At 47.8% G+C, this 20,035-nt stretch overlaps 1 protein-coding gene across 3 annotated transcripts in view; it reads right to left on the reverse strand.

Annotated features, from left to right (window-relative positions):
- RASGRP1 (RAS guanyl releasing protein 1) overlaps nt 1–5,964 on the reverse strand; it is a gene marked incomplete at both ends in the record, with an annotated part of 61,158 nt that extends 55,194 nt beyond the window's left edge. For all 3 annotated transcript variants that reach the window (XM_084239707.1, XM_084239706.1, XM_084239708.1), the window contains 2 exons: nt 563–747; nt 5,930–5,964. In XM_084239707.1, coding sequence (XP_084095833.1) covers nt 563–747; nt 5,930–5,964 — 220 coding nt within the window. The remainder of the gene's footprint in view (nt 1–562; nt 748–5,929) is intronic.
- Between the last annotated feature and the right edge of the window lie 14,071 nt (nt 5,965–20,035).

Raw genomic sequence — 20,035 nt, forward strand, 5'->3', positions numbered from 1 at the left:
TGGGTCTGCGCTGATCGCCCAGCTCCCTGACCCTCAATCTCCAAGCTTAATAACCAGTGTCTCCCGGTCACAGACATGCTGGCTTTCCTGGGTGCCTTCCTATTCCACCTCAACTACCCTCCAGATTGGCAGGGGGATTATTAAGACTCTTTTGTCCAAATGATTCAAAGGCTCTCAAATTTCTGTTTGAAAAACCACATTTGCTCATGTAACATTGTCTTGGTGTGTCCCAAGAACACAAGGACAGAAAAATGTCAAAGCACCAGATGCACAAGAGCCTCACGCTCTCTTTCATCAGGAGAAACACCGCTGTTCTCAAAAAAACGAAATGCAAACTCTCCTCAGTAACTTTTCTCACTTTAAATCGCACCTCTCCTCACGACCTAGTACACCCACAGAGTCATGTGCCACAGGCACTGCACACTGTCTCCAACATTTCAAAGGCTCAAAATCTATTTTTAAAGTCAAAATACAATTTAAGTCGCTAATCTATAAAGCACTTTTTAAAGAAGAACCAAGTAATACAGCAATGTTTATGTATGTGGGCAGCGAGCCAACTCACCGAAAGACTGAATGCAGCTGTCGATGAGATCGTCCAGACTGGCTCCTTTGGCAAAATGTCCCAAAGACACCATCATTCGGAACTGGGTGATCTGGGCAGGGCTGGGCTGGGCTGGGAAGGGGCTGCTGGCTGGCTTTGCCTCTAATTTTGCTTTAGGGGCAGCTCTGCAGCCATGAGAAGGTTTCCTGGGGAAAGAGAGAAGGCAGTGAGCGCAAGCAGATCAGCCAGGCAAAGAAGAAACTGGCAGCTCCGTGCTCTGAAGGCAGATTGGAGAAGACAGGAGTAGAGATAAAACAATTAATCCCGGGAGCTGGACAGATAGAAGACATACCCCTCCCACTTGGCAAATGCACCAAACGGACTGGTTGGCTGTTAAAGAGACATCTCCCAAGTAAATAACAAGGTGAGATGTCAGGCTTGCAACTAGGACTCAGCATCCTGGAGTTAGGTTGGGCCTGCTATATCCAGTTCCTGCTGTGGAGAGGCACATGCAGCCTGTCTTGGCAGTCCTTAATTCTTAGCAATAGATATATTTTTGTTTTAGCCACTTGGCCACAATCTTGACTCTTAAGAATTTTTCAAGTTTGTCACATATTCAGTCAAGCTCATTCATTTTCAGTAAATACCAGAGATTCTACAGAAAGTCAGGTGGCCTCAGAAACATCTTTAAGGACACCGGAAGAGGTCAAAGACTGAGGATCCATGTGCAGGGGGTGAGTCATGATATTTAGATTTTAAGCCAATCCTGCCTTTCTCACAAATCTTGATTATTTTGGGGGTTCTGGTTTTCATTATTGACAATGCAGGTAACTATTATGCCTCATTTTTTTACCATTAAACAGCATTCTATGAAGTCCTTCCTTGGATCCTTAGAGATTAACAGAAAGCAAAGCTTATGAGAGCTTTACATGAAAGTTCCTAAGGAGTCCAATAGTTACCTTCATCTACTCTCACTAGGCTTCATCTTTGGCTCAAGACCTCATCAGAATAAGCTGTTTGAAAACGATGAAGGATAATCAAACATTTCATTTTCTCTTCCATTAAAAAACAAACACAGGGCTTCCCCGGTGGTGCAATGGGTGGAGCACAGTGCTATAGAGCTGTCCACAGCCTCTGCAGAGCGTGTTCGATTCCCAGCCGGCCCAGGGGATACCCACATGGCGCGGCAGACCTCTCCTGTCTCGCCCCACTGCTCCCCTCAGCAGTGTTTTCAGTCCGTTTGCCTGCTCTGCTCCCCGCTCTGTCTCTGGTGAATCCTCTCACTTTCCCGTGCTTCTGGCCTGTACCCCAGTTCTTGCATGAATAAATAAATCTTAAAAAAAAAAAGACAACCCACATATACAGACAAAGAACTATCCTCTCTGAAGAGTCTTTCACTATGTGCTATTGCTGCTGGCAACTTCACTGAGCACATAGTGCTCTTCTCTCTACTATGGACTTGATTATTTCATAGTTTCTATTAAACAGGAAGTGAGAAAAAGAGAAAACAGAAATATACCTAAGATCATCACATTAGCTGCTATTTTGACTGACATGATTCATCAATACATGATCCTTCTGTGTAAGACCATGTGACAGGCCAGAGAGGACCACAGTGGATGGTCTGTCGGAGGATACTTTGTAAACTGTCCAACACTCATTCTATCTTAGTTGTTTAAAGGGATCTAGAAATTTCCCATGAAAATCGAGTTGAAGAATCAGCCCCAGACCATGAAAAGATAAATCTTAAATTAGTCTCCTGTGAGTGTCAAAGATAAGCAGTGTGATACTGTCCGAGGAGGGAGCGCCACTTCCCAGTGCAGTGATGGGGAAAGTTTCTCTGACAAGATAAAATCTCAACCAGAAGAAACTTACATCAAATTATACACCAAGCACACCTGAGCTTTGGGAAATCAGCCTGCTGAGAGACAGTGTACTCAACTCTGGGGCTATTCTGTATGGGTCCGACTGTGAATGGGACACCCTGGCCCTTCATGTCCTGTTTCAAATGAATTCCAGGTTACTGGCATGGCAGCGGCCAAGGGGGCTAGTTTTGACCTGGGATGAGTCCAGTGAAATCAAACTGGAGATTTGCTAAGCACAAGCAGTGATTTTGAAAGATCAAGTTGGTGTTAGAAGATTTTGATCAAGTTTCTTGCCATGGTCACCCTGGCCCTGGGATGGCCCCAGAATCAGATCCGTATCTGAAAACTAGAGAAAATTGTAACAGCCATGGTGAATTGAGTAACTCGGTATGGTTCTGTACTGGAAATTTCCAGGTTTTTAAAGTTTACTGCCTGGTAAGATATCTCCATTTTACGATGTTGAAAAGGAGGTATGTGCCATAACCAAGGCTGTACAGCTCAGACATGCCACATAGGAGATTTGCACTAGGCACCTCTCTGACTTTATGAACTATTTACCATCCCTGGAATGGTTTCCCTTTTACTACATTGGAACTAGCAAGTAGACCATCACCAAAAAAAAAGGCTGAAAAGGTCAGGTCAATTTAAGACAAACTCCTCTGAAAGCTGAGCTGATATTTTAAAGGCTGAATTTTGACTCTTTCTCTTTCTGCAGGTCCCTGAAACAGTCCCCAGTCTGGAAGGACTCTTTATGTCATGGCCATGGTGGAAGTCCCTCATCTATTGATGTGCAAGTGCAGGCTCAGTAGGGCAACGTGACTGCCACTGGTACAAACACAGGTGTCCATGTCAGGCCTCCATGTCAGTCCAGGTGTCAGTCCAAGCTTTGCCATGTTGGACTTAATGAACTAATTTTTCTTGGCCCTTTCTGCACCCCCTCACCCCACCTCCTTTCCCTAGAGGGTGCAGCCCTGTATCTTGCTCTATTGTGAGAGGAGAGGCTTCAGGGATTTGAGTCTGTATTAAGGGGGTTGGAAGAGGACAGGACTAGAAGGAATCCTCAAAGCTACCTGTAGTGGCAGGACAGACCTGTGCCCATGTCGTGCTCCCCAGCTCCTTCCTGGAAGCACTGACAATGCTCTAAACCTGGGGCCAATTGTCAGGTATTGGGATGACTCAGATTTCTGCCTTAGCTGCTGCCTTTTCACCTGAGACCTCAACCCAAGGTAGAGTCGGAGAAGATGAAAATAAAGTCCTTCTCAGTAAAATTCTCTTTTTTCTCCTAGACCTTTACATTACTTCTCCCTGGTCCCTGGTGAAGAGGCTGTGCCTCCACTTCAAGCTCCTCCTGCTGGGGCTGGGAGATGACTAGTCGCCTCTCCCTGTCTCTCACAGATCCAGGACTCTGAACACAACTCTGTCTCTAATTCTAGTAGTTTCCTCGTTTCACCAGTAGGGGAGCCACTTTGATTCACAAGGCAATTCTCAGAGGTAGATGCTTTTACCAGAACTAGGAAGGACTGGGGTAGATTCAGGTAGAAAGAAGGAACTTGGAGGGAATATCCAGGGTAGGAGGAAGAGAAGGCAGTGTGAAAGATGTGGTCCAGAAATCATTATGGAGACTGGGGAGACTCAGGAGACCAAGATGTGAGAATAAAAGGAGAAGAGAAACTAAAAGCCAAACTACAACCTGAGAGGTCTACGAAGATGGGGTGATCTATACCATAAACTAGGAAACGCGCTGCTGCTGTGGTGCAGCCTAGCTGGTTGCTTTGTGACAAATCTTCAAATCACTCTGTTTCTTCTGGTGAAACAGCTGCAGATAAGGATTTACAAAAGGTATTGTTAGAGTAGATCTAAGGGTGTCTAAATCCATCAAATGAATAGCCTGTTAAGACCTTAAAAGCATATTTTTAAAGGACAGTAGTCAAATGTTTTCTGGCCAATTTCCTAGTGAATTACATAAAAAAAAAACAAGGATAAAAACCATTTTTTTAAACCCAAGAGAAACTAACTTGGAGATGTTTTCTCAGGCTAAAAGTGGCCACGGTCCCGTGGCGTGTCTGCTAAAGGAAATTGTCAAAACTCTGAAGTGGTTCAGGTGAAACCCTCTTCAGACCGAGGTTTCTCAAGGAGGTTAAAATTCAGGTTGAACTGTTTGTGAAATCCCTCTGAGAAGGGCAAGGGATGAAAAAGACAGAGATAATGGAAACTTGTACAACTTTGTTTTCGGCAGAGGGTAGCGCAGGTTAAGGTAAAAACCATCAGGCTTTTCTGCCCTCCCGCCATCAGGATAGATGATGGATCCTTGTGGTCCTGAATGCATGCCTGATGCCGGGCACCTGGAGTAGGGTGTGGGCATAGGTAGATGGGATTCACCTGGGCTAAGACCGGGCTTATAAGGGCGGCGTCACGGAGATGCCAGGAGAACAGAGAAGCAGAACCAGGAGAAGGGAGGAGAGAGGCAGAGAGAAGGCTGGGGGCTGGCAGGCCTGCCAGCCTCCAGGCCCCCCAGCACCCCTGCCTGCGGTGTGCCTGGTAATCCCAATGAAAGTCTGCAAAGCCACCGAGGGCTCCAGGGCTGACTCCTCCTTTACCTGGTCTGCTGGATCAGTGGCCTTCCTGCCACTACAGGCAGCTTTGTGAGGATTCCTTCTAGTCCTGTCCTCTTCCTGCCCCCTTAATATAGACTCAAATCCCTGAAGCCTCTCCCCTCACTCTAGAGCAAGATACAGGGCTGGACCCTCTAGGGAAAGGAGGTGGGGTGAGGGGGTGCTGAAAGGGCCAAAAGAATAGTTCATTAAGTCCAACATGGCAAAGCTTCCTGCCTCCCCTGGGTATGCTTGTGCGCCGCGCACTCGCATCACGACCCCTGGGGATGAGCTGGGAGGCCAGCTCTGTGCCAATTCCAGGCCTTTGTCAGGTGCCAGCCCCTCGGGGGCACAAACTCAGGTTACCTGGCCCCGCCAGGTCTCTTTCTCCTTCCAAGTCTTTTCACCTACTGCACTTTTCGCTCATCCCCTGCCGCCCCAAGACCCTCCCAGAACATCTCAGGGAAGGGGCGCACAGATGTCCACCCATGCTATAGGAGAAGTGACCTCTGCGCTCACCGCCGGCTCTTGGCCTCTCCGGGCCGGGGGAGCCGCCAGGTGGCGCCGCCCGAGCCCCGCGCCCGCCGCAGGTGCGGGAGGTGAGGAGCGCGTCCGCGGGGAGACCCAGGCGCCGGGCGCGGAGGCGCGGGGCAGGGAGGGGACCCGGGGGTGCCGTTCCGGGGCTCGCCCGGCCAGCGCTGACATCGGACCCGCGCCGTCCTCCCAGCCCCGCGCGGACCCCCCATTCCCGAGCGCGTCTGCCCCCGGCGCGCGTCTGCCCGACCCCAGCCCGACGCCCGCGGCCAGGGCAGCAGCTCCCGCAGGGGGCGGCGCTCCGGCACCCCCTCCCCACCCCTGGGGTCTCGGGCGGCCGCCCGCGCCGCGGCCCCCGGCCCCGGAGAAGACCCTGGCGCGCCCGGGGTCCCGCTCACCTCGGAGGCTCCCGCGCCTTGCCCAGGGTTCCCATGGCCGCGGCCGCGCTCCGGGCCGCCTCACCTCGCGCGGCGGGACGGGCTCGGCGGGGCGCAGCGCATCGTCCTCGGGCCCCTGCGCCCCGACCTGGCCGCCCACCGCCGCGCGCCCAGCCCAGCCGCCGCGCCCGACCCGGCGCAAACTTTCCGGGGCGCGCGCCCCCGCCGCGCGCGCCCCCGCCGCGCGCCCCCGCCGCCCGCCGCGCGCCCCACCTGACGGGCGCAGAGGTTCTCGGCTCAGCAAACGCGGGGCGCTCGTATTCTTCGCCCAAACCTGCCCCCATGACTCGGGAGCGCCCGGAGCCGGCGCCCCTCGCGGTTCCTGCCCGGTGCCCGCGCCCGCGGTCTCGCCCGGCTCGGGGCGAAGCGCGAAGGGGAACCCGAGGGCTGGGGAGGCTCCGGCGGCGCCGCCTGACACCGCGCCGGGAGAGGAGGCGCGAGCCCCGGGGCACCCGCTTCGGCCCGCGGCTCTCCGGGTGGGGGCACAGCCCGCGCGCCTTCCGCGCCCTCTGCCCCGCGGCGCGGCCCTGGCAGCCTGGTTCTCGCGGGCCCCTGGCCCCTTGCTGGGCGCTCACGTGTGTCAGCCGCGGGGGACGGACGGGAGAAGAAACTAAGCCACATGTGTGGACGGGTCTCAACCTGCGCCTTTGGGTGTCTGTCTTCCAGGGAGCGGTTTGCAAGGCTGGGCTGGCGATGCACGGCCCGAGGCGCGGACATGGAGGTGCACTTGGGAGCCTTGATCCCTGTCTGGCTGCCAGGCCAGAGACAGCTGCCTGGCGTCCGCGGGTGTGCGAGACAAGTGGGGAGGGGGACAGGGTGGGGACAGGTGGGGACGGGTGGGGGGAGTTTTCTTGTAGCATACCTCGCCAGGAATGGCAGCCTCCCCTTGTCCAACTGATAGGATGATAATTCTATACATTGCCTCATTTGCCCGTCTTCTCCAAGCACGAAGAGATCACTAATTTAGAGATGAGAAATGAGGTCTAGGAAATAACATGCCTCCCATCACACAACCAGTAAGCCGCAGAGGTATGACTGGGCTGCGATCTCTCTGACTCCCTGCAGTCGCTGCTGGACTGCCCTAGAAACACACCCATTCTTGTTGTTATCACACACATAACTCCCCCTACAAGGACAGGTCTCTCTCCCAGCCAGAATGCTCAGAACCTTAAAGCCACTCTCTGAGATTTCATTTATATAGTTCCTTGTGTTTATATGCCATCTTACCCTTAAAAAAATTCAAGATAGCTTACAAAGTTATATAACCAGGCAAGTGCATAACATGAAAAGTGAGAAATTAGGCATACAAAAGGGAGTCAAAAAAATGGATGTCATTAAATATATATATATATATATATTCTGTTGACTACAATGCCCTTGCTACAAGTGGGACCAAGATTTTTGTCATGAATTTCTACAGGTTTAGAAATACTGCAGAAAATGCTCACAAGCATTGGATGACAGAAACAACTAAGTCCCTGGTACAGCCATATGTAAAGAAGGGACATGTGGATGTTTAATAAATATCAAATGACACTCTTCCAGACTTATACTGTTTATGCATATGTATATGTGCCAAACGGGAAAACATGCCTTTATGTAAATGCATAATTACATGTAAATACTGGTTGACAGGCTCTTTAGCTTACAATTCTAGACATACACAGGCATTATACACAGCTCTACATCAGTAACCCAGTATGTTTATAAGTATAGAAATGATTAGTTACTAGTTCATGTAAGATTCTTGAGGTTTTTTGTTTTTTGTTTTTTTCTTTTTTTCTTTTTAAAGAGAGGTCTATTTTTGCCTGGGAAGCTTCTTTCTCTCTGGCTTCCTAAAAGCCCTGTACTCCACTTGCACCTGATTCTGTTTCTGGGCCCACCGTAGCTCCTGAGACTTTCTGACTGCTCCTACCTGAGCATTTTGTCTTTTTCAAACATCTACAAAACGAGACGTTGGCTCCATGTCTTTTTCCATCTTCTTTCATGTACCTACGGATCTGCTGTTGACTGAGGTGCCTCGGACTTCAAAAACCAAGTTACTCTTTTCTTTCATTCTCTCCTCTTACCCTTTCTTCTGCTTTTGCCACCTCTTGGAGAGGTGTTTCTATGTGCATTTACATAAAGGTATGTCTTTTCATTTGGCACTTATACATATGCATAAATGTCTCTATCGCAGTTGAGAAAGGCTGAGGACCACTGTCTTCCTCTGCCCGGGCATCGAACCCAGGCCAACTCAGCGATAGCGCTGAGACTTAACCCCCCTGTGCCACCAGGGAGGCCCTCCCTTAGCTTTCTAGGAGGTATCAGTGAAGCCTCTGAAATGAAAAACACCTGCTTTCATTGGATTTTCTAAATGCTCCATGACTTAAATGAGGCGTTTTTATTTTCTTCCATGTTTTCAGCAGGACCTCCGTGACTGTCGTGTCTGAGTATCCAGCCATGCTATGTAACATCCAGACCCGCATTTCCAACTGGTCATCTCCTGTGATTGTCCCTTAGGGCTTTCACTATATCTCCATGGCCAGTATGCTGGTCTTGGCCCATCGTCGCTTACCTGGACCTGTGCTGTAATCTCACAACTGGCTTCCCTGTTTACAGAACCTCATTTTCCCTGGTCCTTCTTTCACGTTGCTTTCAGTTACATGATTGTGTCATTCCTCTGTCCGAGCTGTGGCGGAATCCCTAAATGCCTACAGAATAGAATACAAACTTCTGTGCACCTTTACAACTGGATTTTACCTGTCCACTGGAACTCCGACCATGCCTCCCAGCTACCTGACCCTGCTGACCTTCGTGATTCCTGGCAATTACTCTGCCCTTTGCTCTTTCTTGCACCAGAGCTTTTGCTCCTCATACTTCCTTCTACTGCTCTGTCTTTACCTAGAAAACCCACAATGGCACAGTTATACTAAATGCATGTCAACAGGCGAGTCACCATAAAAGGCACACACAGGGCTGCTTCTCAGGGGTGGAGGGACACAAGTCATCCTTTCAGAATCTGCCTGATGAATGGCTGTATTTGGAGAACCTATGGCCACATAAACCTCCACTCATGTCTAATACTTATTTCTCTATCAAAATGATAGAACCAGTGGGTGACTAGACAGTGTCAGCTGCCCATCCCTTGGCGTTGAGTATCTGACAGAGAACAAGACAGACACGCTCACATATAACACACGCTCACATCCACACATGCTCACATGTAACAGACTAACCAAGTCAACAAAGGAAGAAATACACTGTGATTTCCAGGAGCTGCTACCTCAGAGTGAAGATATCCCTGTCGTCAGTGGGTACCCCACTAGAGCCTCCCACTTGGACCACACATAGCTGCAGAGGAGAGTGAAGAGCTATGGAGAAGAGGAAGGAGGGACAGCACTCCTTTGCTCTCATGCTGGTGGCTGCTTTGGTGTCTGGAACAGGAGTGTTGGCCTTGCTATTTTATTGCGACTGCTGTCCCACACAACGGCATCTTGGACCAAGGAATGTCCATGCAAGAAGCAACTCCTCTGGGGTCTCCCTAGTGGCACAAGGGGTTAAGCGTCAGCACTATGAAGCTATCCACAGCTACTGCAGCACGAGTTCAATCCCCGGCCAGGGAGATGACCCACATGGAGCAGCAGATCTCTCCTGTCTTGCCTGCTGCTTTCCTCAGCAGTGTAGTTCTGTCAATCCACCTCTTCTGCTCCCCACTCTGTCTCTGGTGAATCCTCTCAGCCCTCCACACCACACCTCTGGCCTGTACCGCAGCATCTTCTCATGGGTGCACAAGCCTCTCTGGGAGTTTCTCCGTCTATGGACCAGCTTATCTGGAAAGTGTTCTGTCTCCCTGGGTATCCCAGGATTTTCCAAAGGGAATTTTATGAAAGTCACATAACTATATTTTAAGATGGATCATCCCAGAGCGAGAGAGATCCTAAATTGAGTATCCATTCTTGTTTTCAGCTGCTTTGAAGGGCTTCCAGAAAGTTCTTCCAGAACCCCTCCCCCTAGCCAAGTCATATATTTGTATCACTGAGCCCATACTTTTGACTTTGAATTTTTTAAGGGATGCTAACAGAACAAACAAAAATACATGTCCCATGACTTTTACTCCTAATGAAAGCAGAGTCCTGGAGGGCTTTGAATAATGGAGGTACAAGGCCTGACTCTGCTTTATTGGATCTCTCAGGCAACTGAACCCCAAAGCTCCTCATAGGATACAAGGGGTGAAGGGTTTTTGCTTGAAATGACCTTTTAAATGCCTAACTTCTGGGTTCACCAGGTCGTTAACTTTCAAATTCTTCTAAACTGAACTTCATAGTTTACATGCTGTGACTCAGATGTACATTTATGCTACGTGTAAAACTGAAACCCAGGCTGTGTGAACAATGTTTGTCCTCACTATATGTGCGTCTCTTTGGTCCCTTCAAGTCTTTTTTTCAAAGTGACATTAAAAAACATGTTTGCACCCACAAAATGGATCCATGAAGGGTTCGGGATTATAGTTTACAAAACAGCTCTAGTTCTACCTCTCATGGAACAACAGATGTCTACAGTTGCCTTTGGAAAAGGGAATTAGTTATCTCTGAGTTGGGGGGGGAGCTTACTATTCATTGCTTCCCCTTTTGTAACTTCTATTTTTGTATCATGTGAAGACATCTATTCAATAAATAAATCCTATTTTGAATCATTCTGGCACAGAACTTCTTGCTTTCTGATTTCAGCCTGAATGGGTTTAAAAACCAGAGGCTATAGCTGATGAACACAAATTATCGATGAGTTGACTTTGTTAAAGTTTATCAAAAAAAAATTTTTTTTAGATTTATTGATGCATACAAGAGCTGGGGTACAGGCCAGAGATGTGGGGGGTGAGAGGATCCACCAGAGACAGAGTGGGGAGCAGAACAGGCAGACTGACTGAAATACACTGCTGAGGGGAGCAGCGGGTGGACAGGAGAGGTCTGCTGCACCATGTGGGTTGTTCCCTGGCTGGCCGGGGATCGAACTCGGGCTACAGAGGCAGCAGATTGCTTCATAGTGCGGTGCTTAACCCCTTGAGCCACCAGGGAGGCCCTATCAAAAAATATTTAAAAAAAATTTTTTTTGGTGAATAGTTGGGGAGGAAGAAAGGCACAGTAACTGAAAGTGTAAGCTCTGGAGTAAGGTCGATTTTGAATTTCAGCCCTCATGTTTCCTAGTGATGTGACCCTGAGAAAATTAACTTTCCTAACCCTCAATTTCTGCATCTGTAAAAATGGGTATAAACAAGGTCTACCTCATGAAACTTTGCTAATGGTTATATGCCACAGTCTACACCTGGAGTAGGGTAACCACTGAAGATGTGCTAATGTTTTGAGTGATTCTCAGGGCCCAGCTGTGGCATACAAAGCACATTGTAGGGGAAAACAGTTTTCTCAGACTATTTTTTGCCATGACCTTCCAGCACAGGTGGCCTAGTAGATAACATGTAGCCTTGAGGTGTAGTCTGCACGTGCAGAAGCAGTAAATAATATGTAAACCTGACGTATAGGTCTGTAAACTAGGCCAAGACTTGGTCATGTGGCGGCTTTGTCTATACGTCACATAAAAGCTAATAGGGGATCCTGGGATGGAAGGGGCACACTCCCAGGCCTCTCTTGGCTTCTCACTGGCCACTCACTGGATCACAGGGCCACCGCTGTGGCTGGATCCTGGGGGTGGGGGCAGGGGCTGCCGCTGTTGCTACCTGTGTGTCTCCCGCTGCCTCATAATAAAGACATGTTCCTGCTCCCCACACAGGCTTCATGACCTGTTTTCTCAGCTGCTGCCAGTGACACCCAGGCAAGCTTGTAGCTGAGGCCCTAAACTGGTGTTTCAGTGACCAAATCAGCACGATGTGAAGTCATCCAAGGGTTACCTGCCCTAGTTCTTGGCTGATGGGGAACTGACTTCTCAGAGGAAATGAAGGGGGGCTAGAATGCAAAGGGTGAGGTGACCAAGGAGTCAAACAAGTGAGGGGACAGGCAGATGTTTCAGAGAAATGGATGATGCAGAGGAGGGAGAAAGGGCAGAACCATAGTACTCATGGACTCATTCGGTCTCCCCCCACTCGAAGATCGAAGTTTCTCTGACTTCATCTTATTGCCTTCACACCTTGAAGAGTCCCTACGGACTCCTTAAATTGCTTGAGCCACTTTAGACGTGATTCAATTAACACCTCTCCTCAAGTTTGCCTTTGGGTGCTTGAGATGAGTGTGCTGAAGACAGGCCTGAGTTAATTAAAATTCAACACCAGGCCTCTTTTCAAATGGCTGCCACTGCCATCAGAACAGCAATCATTTGAATGCTAAAACTAGTTGAGTAATGCAAACACTATTTTTAAAACTCCCATTGTACATGCAGCACTACATTAGCATTAATACTACTTAATAATTTAACACCTACAAAAACACATGGGTACAAACTAAAAAAGAACAGTTCATAGAAAGATTCAAAATGGCCTGGACCGACCAAAGGATGTGGTTTTCCGGGTACAAAACTTTAATATGCACTTTAAAAAGTACTGTAATAAGCAGAGTATTGACATGAAAACTCCTGAGTATAAATAGATACACGCACATGTGAACTGTAGGGAAAATCACTGTAAATAAATGTGGGTGGGTGCGTCTTCAGATGGGATCATCTGTAGCTGCATCCTTAAGGGTCTAGAAGTAATTCTTTCCCTTTAAAAGGGGGCATCCTTTACTCGAACTTAAGAAATGCTAAAGTAGGCCATTTCACACGCAACTTACAAGCATTTTTACTTCTTTATTTTGACAACACAGTGCTAGTGCCCCACTTCGCTCCCCTCTGTGCCCAAGCCTGCTTAGTCTTCCCCACCTCCCAAGGAGCGTAAGTATTTTTTGATTCGGTTTGATTCCTTGTCTTGGGCATAGGAAGTGAACATCGAATAGGGAGGAAATGACCTTAGGCAAGCCATAATTGGGACAGAATGATGTCTCTCCTCTGTTTCTCTGACTTTGCAAATGCAAAGCAGCAAGGCTCTCAAGTCCAACTAAAGAGAGTGTATCTTAACCTCCTGGGTAATTGCACTTCCTAAGTGCAGTTTGGGTGTCACAAATAATAAAGTCACACCCAAGACAGCATCGTGAAAATTAGAAATGTATTGATTAAGAAACAAAGCTGAAAGCTCCCATTTGCTGCAATGATCGATCAAGGTTGACCTGCCTTCCTGTCTGACTGGCAACCAATTCAAACTTTCTGGATGAAATAATTTCTCAGACTCCATCCAAATGATAGCTAAAATGTGCTGCAAAAGGAAACTGTTTCTTTTGTTTTGTATTGTTTGGTTTGTTTTTTTTTTTTTCTCTTCACCTTGTATCAAAAACAGAGTGAACTCTGAACAGGACGTGCAGCTGAAGGAGTGTGCCTGGGGCAGGCTCTGTAGCGTGGACCAGACCTACTCATCACCCAGCAGAGTCAACCAGGCACTCAGCTTAATTGATTTAAAATTAATCAGTGAAAAGCACTGCCATATGCTGTGATAAATCCAGTCAGTCCCCAGTTAGGTGTGATTTCCAAGTGCTCCAGAAGTGAGGCTTTGCTCCCCAAGGAGGGTTACCTCATGTTGGATCTCAATTTGGCCACGGCAGGTGGGATCCAGCTGTCGTTAGTGTTTGGGGAGGGTGAAGACATCTGGGTTAGACTTACGATGGAAATAGACACGTTATATATAATCAACGTTGACAGTTGTTTTAAAAATCCTATTAAAATCAAAGTCGCTGTGACTCCTGTACCGGCCAGAAGACGGGAGGCCGGGTGTGTGGTGAGCATTGCCTTGGGCCCTCCCTGTTGAAGATCACTCTAAACTCTGCAGGAGCCACAGGGCCACATCTCAGCATTTACGGGCCCCTTCCTCCCTAAAAGCATATCTTAAAATATAGTTATGATTGTGCAAAGATGACTATGATCCAGATTGAATTCATTTTCATGCTTTCATTATTATCATATTCATTTTTTTCTTCTGACTTAAAAAGAAATTAAGACATTTTCTGAGAACACAGGCCCGGAACCTCCTGGATTCGGGCTGGGAGTTAGGCTGGCACTTTTGTAATAGACAAAGTGTTCTCTTAGTTCCGGAGAACTTAGTGGCTTCTACTGAGAAATGGTATTAATTAAGGGGGAAGGTGATTTTCTAGGAGGAGCTCCCTGTCTGTGCGCTAGGGAGGATATGAAAGATTACCAGAGGCAAGAAATAGGATGAAAAGTGAAGGTTTACCTGGGGAGGAATGATAAATACAAGGTCCCCTTTGAGAGTAGGAGCTCTGAAAGGTCGTCTAAGACCAGAGGGTTGGTTCCATTTTAAGGCAAGAAAGTAATACTTTTCTACCAATGATCTGTCAGGGTAGTGAGCAAAGAATGCTGGTCCTGTACCAGGGAGTAAGTCCCTATGACTTCTGTGTCAGACTTGAACTTGGCGCTGTTGTACCCAGAGGTGCAGCCACACAGGAGTCTGACAGCTCCTGGGTTATGCAGAAAGTTGGCTTGACAATTGGGCATATCAGTAGGAGGCAAAACAAACAGATAAGCAAACCCCAAAAGGGTTGACTTAGATGTTATGCTTCACTGAGCTAGATTGTATCATCAAAGAGACAGCTTTTGCTTTTTTTTTTTCCTGTATTTTCTTTTCAACCTACATTTCTTACAACAAGTATAAGAGCCAACCTACTAAGTATCCCCTCCATAACAAGCACTGTGCCGAGTGCTTCATCCTCACAGAAAACCTTCATGATGATTTATTACTATTATCTCCACTTTACAAATGGAGGATTTAAGGTTCAGAAAGGTTAGGTAACTCTCTCAAGGACACATACCTAGTGAAAAGTGAAACTAGGTTTCAAGTCGGTGTGATTTTGGAGCCCAAGTGTATCACCACTTTGCTACACTGTCCACTCCTATTGTTAGGGGGTAAGGATGTCCTGAGCAAACCCCATACAGGCTTTGTGGACGCCACCCCCACGCCATCAAGACACTGGGAACTACAAATCCCATGATCACCAAAGGGAGGGTTGCCAGGGACCTGAGGGCGGAGTTAAGCAACTATGTTCTCTGTTTGGATATTTAACCCGCCGTGTGACCCGGGGTCACTCTCATGGCCACGCAAGGCGCTCAGTTTTTCTCCAGTTCTGCGATTTATTGGGATTCCAGGTCAGCGGAAGCGGTAGGACACATTTACAAACTTACGTCCCTCTTTTTTCTCCCTGAGTTATTCATCTCCTCATTTCCCCTTCCCTTGTAAATAAACCTTTTATCAACCTTTTGTGTGTGCCTGCAGTTTAGCATTCATCAGTCCCCTTTCAAGCGCACAGGTGAGGACCCACAGTCAGGCAACCCGTTTTATATCGGCATTACCTTGTAACACTAAGATACTAGCTTTGCACCCAAACAGTTGAGAGCCTATGCTATTACCCACTGTGAAATTCTGGGTGAAGTAAAGAGGGTAAGTAATCAGCACTAATTCTTTTGTTGATGGTCTCATTGAAATGCTGTCTCATTAACCACAGGTTGCAAAGCTGAGCATTTTCTGGTCAGCATTTTGATCTATTTACAGCTGCTGCTTGGACCCACACCAGCTAGAATGATCTCTAAAAAGACTTGGTTATTGGTGGGGGGAGGAGAGCAACTGACTTAAGACTTCTTCAGGCCCTACCTCAAGTTTTCACTTTCAGTGATTTGAAAAGTGGAAGTATAGGTATCAAAAATGTGGTATTAATATGTTGGTGGGGCCTCCTGCCTTTATCTGTCAGTTCTCACATGACATCCACCATGTCATGTGTGTGTTCATGGACACATGTTTTCTCAGCACACTGAACTAAAAACATGGCTCCTATTACAGTCTCTTGTCTATGATTCCTTTTTTAGGCCCTTTGGTCCTTGTCTTCAATGGGGAATATTTAGATCAAATGATTCAAGCATTATTCCTCAGGACTTTTAATCCTAAAACCCAAGAAGTTTGTTTTGTTTGTTTGCTTCTTTATTTGGAAAGAGTTCGGTTCATTATTATCCTTAAAAAAAAAAAATTCTCATGAATGAGCTAGCAATGGAATTGTACTCCAGTCTTAAAGTCTGCACTCAATAGGTATGAATATTTTTTTAAGGTATTGTAGGGACAGGAACAGACACTGAGCGGGTTTTCTATGATCCAGCAGACCGGGTAAAGGAGGAGTCAGATTCCTCAGTGGCTTTTGCAGGTCTTTTATTTTGGTTTACCAGGCATATGGCAGGCAGGGGTGCTGGGGGACCGGGAGGCTGGCAGTCCTCCCAGCCCCCAGCAAATCCTCACTCTATCTGGGCTCTCTGGCCTTCTCTTTGCTTCTCTGCTCTTTTCTCAGCTTCCATTCATTCTTGGCTTCTGCTGGCGTCCCTGTGACGCCGCCCTTAAAAGCCCAGTATTACCCCAGGTGACTCTCATCTACCTATGCCCACACCCTACTCCAGGTGCCCGCCATCAGGCATGCATTCAGGACCGCAAGGATCCATCATCAATCCTGATGGCAGGAGGGCAGAAAAGCCTGGCATTTTTCCTTACCCTACAGGTATGAATACAGGTATGAATATGTTTTCAGACTTTGGGCTAACCTGGTCAAGTAGGAGTTAAGACTGATTTTTGACTCTTCTGCTTTTGTGACTCTTGTCTACTTGTTCAGCTTTCCAGACTGGACCATCTGAACATTTCAGAAACCCAGTTTGCTCAGTATCTTCCTACCTTGCTGCCCAACCCAGTCTGCTCATAGCTTCCGATACAGATCCGGGCACTGGAGAGAAATTTCTGCTCCTTCACTGGCCTTGCTCTTGACATAGGGCAAATCATGTTCAAGGCCCTTCTGACTCAGCAGCACTATTCTTCTTGGACCCAGCCCAAGACTCACAAGTGACACACAGGCTTCTACTCCCTGCTATTCCATTAGTTTCTTGCTCTTCCCTTCTCTCTTCCAGGGCATTTGAGGATCACTTTTTATGTTATCTTCTATTTAACATGAGGTCTGGCACCTCTTTCAGCCCTCTGCATACCACATCCCATCCAAAGGAGGGTAACATGAAAGGCCCAGAGGATAATTAACAGGGATGCCCATGGAGCAGAGAGTAGCCTTTTTTTTTTTTTTTTTTAAAGATTTATTTATACAAGCACTGGGTACAGTCAGAAGTGCAAGAGGGTGAGAAGATTCACCAGAGCCAGAGGGGAGAGCAGAGCAGGCAGACTGACGAAGTTCACTGCTGAGGGGAGCAGCGGGCGGCAGGAGAGGTCTGCACACCATGTGGGACCTTCACCAGGTGGCCGGGGATCGAACCAGCACTGCAGAGGCTGTGGGCAGCTTCGCAGCCCAGTGCTCAACCGCTGCACCACCAGGGAGGCCCGAGAGTAGCCTTTAGATAAGGAAAGACAAGGAGATTCAGCAAGTAGGACGGCTGGCCTGCTTTCTAGCTTCTGTACCAAAGAAGTATGATGGATACAGGTTCCTGAGAAACTATTTAACTATGTCCCAGCTTACTTCATCCTCCGGGCAAATATTTCTTTCTCTGCACAGATCTGTGCTTTTGCCTCTGTGAGAGGCAGGGCTACCCCAAATTGACAACAGTCCATATTTTTTACAGTATAATTTTACTAAGTCTGGGGCTATCTCTAACCTAGGATAGGTTTCTGACAATCAGGGTGGCTTTTGAGTCAACTCTCAAGGCCCAATGATTTTGGCTGATGCAGCTCTTTCTGAACAGTAAGTTATTGTTGAGTGACATGAAAAGGAGCAGAGATAAGGAAAATAAAGGTTTCAGAAGATTATCTAAAACAAAAGTCCTTTCAGTCCCTGGTATTCTGATTTCATCCCTTATTGAACCAAGGTTGTTCCTTTTGTAGGGAGAAACCACACATAGCCAATGTCTGGGGGCCAAGCCCACAGTGGTCGCAGGTCACCCAACATCATTTAGGGGCTGGTGCTCGCTGCTCGGCATAAAGTTCACCAGGGAGGGGAAAGATAAGTCACGCTTTCCTGTTGTAGCTGCTCTCACTCTCATCTTGTTTCATCAGGGGCACGGCTGTAGCTCAGGGTATAGATCAAGCAGAAACAGTATTCGTGCAATGGAGAACAGAACTTAGGCAAATGGCTGCCAGTTTAGCAGGTTCCTTCTTCCTTATGTCCTTTTTAAAAACAAAACATTTACTTTGAAAGCTGTGAAGCCTAGTTGTTTCTTTGGGAGCTTTAACTTGGATCTCAGCCAGCGCTGATCTGGAGGATGCAGGAGGCTCTTATCCATTCCAATGTTGACATTAGGAGGTGAATCCCGTCCTGGACATGGCGAGGAAGGGTCAGCACTCCCTGACCACAAGGGACCTGATGGCATTTATTTTTTTTTTTTTAAAGGAGAACTCTTTTTTTTTATTATTTGTTTATTTATTTATACAAGCACTGGGTACAGTCAGAAGCGCGGGAGGGTGAGAGAATTCACCAGAGCCAGAGCGGGGAGCAGAGCAGGCAGAAGGACCGAAGCACACTGCTGAGGGGAGCAGCGGGCGGCAGGAGAGGTCTGCGCGCCATGTGGGACCCTCCTCCGGTGGCCGGGAAGCAGCCGGGGATCGAACTGGCGCTTCAGAGACTGCGGGCAGTTTTACAACCCAGCGCTCAACTGCTACGCCACCGGGGAGGCCCCCTGATGGCATTTAAAGATGGCTTGGTTTCCGGGGTGAGGGGGCCAGCCAGGGAGCTACCCACATGGCACAGCAGACCTCTCCTGTCTCGTCCACTGCTCCTCTCAGCAGTGTATATATCAGTCTGCCTGTTCTGTTCCCCACTCTGTCTCTGGTGGATCCTCTCACACACACACCCACACCTCTGGCCTGTACCCCACTTCTTATATGCATAAATAAATCCTTAAAAATTGATGAAATTGAGGGGGGGAAATTGGAAGTAACGCCTGGGAGGAGTTGAACAAATACTGGTACATTTATTCCCAGATGTGGAATACCAGGAAGTAGAGGATCAGATTCCTTGACTGTCCCACTTCTAGAAGCCGCTAGGATTCCTCAGCTTGTGAGTCCTTCCTCCATCTTCAAAGCACAGAGCTCCAGCCTCTACTTCCAATGTCACATCTCCTTTTTCTGATGCTGTTTTACATGGCTTGTGATTACACCAGGCTACAGGATAATCTCTCCATCTAAAGATCCTCATCGCCATCTTCAAAGTCCTTAAAATAGCAGATCCACAGCTTCCAGGGAACAGGAGACAGACATTTTTGTATGTCTATAAATCTGTCAATCATACCTTTCCAACCCCAAGGCACATTCCACCACCAATTTGCCTTCACTTATATACATGTGATGTTTATTAATATAACGTCAGGAATAATTAGTGAGGAGTTTTTATGAGAGGAAAGGCAGAAGCAGAATGGAAAAATGGAAGGTTCTGTGATGTCTATTCCAGTTCTGACTGAAAAGCTGAAACTGAGACCTGCCGGCTAGGGGATAATGGCCGGAAATGGATAGAATCACTTAAAAAAAGACTGCAGACCTCAGGGCATGTGCAGGGCTGCTTGAGGACCAGGGAGAAATGTGACTCAGAGTTACCTGTTTTTGCCAAGAACCCAGAAGACTTCTGAAACAGCAGGAGTGGAAGCGCTGGGGCATCTGGGTATGGCATGACACGCTCCTTACGGTAGCAGTGGCGATACATGAGAGCTGAGGTGAGTGGAAGGATGCGTGAAGACAGATTAACAGTAGATGATCATAGGGACAACAGGAAGTCCTAGAAAGTCCTCCTGGGACATGAATGGCGATGTGAAGGGCAGAACAGATGCATACCTATGTGTGTGTGTTTTACTTAACAATACATGATGAATACTCTTTCCATATAAGCAATTTCCTTCCATGATATTGATACCGGAATTAGGCCTAGTCTCCCAGCCAGGAACAGATCTCAGGCTGCAGGGCAGCGCTGAGCCCCAGCCACTAGACCCCCGCGGGTTGGTGTCTCACGAAGCCGCAGCAGGAACTTCGTAGACGCTCAGGCCAGCAAGCGAGTAGAGGCAGGTTTGTTTAGAGAAAGAAAAAGTTTA

This window comes from Talpa europaea (assembly GCF_964194135.1).
Source record: "Talpa europaea genome assembly, chromosome: 8".
NCBI classification, from domain to species: Eukaryota; Metazoa; Chordata; class Mammalia; order Eulipotyphla; family Talpidae; genus Talpa; species Talpa europaea.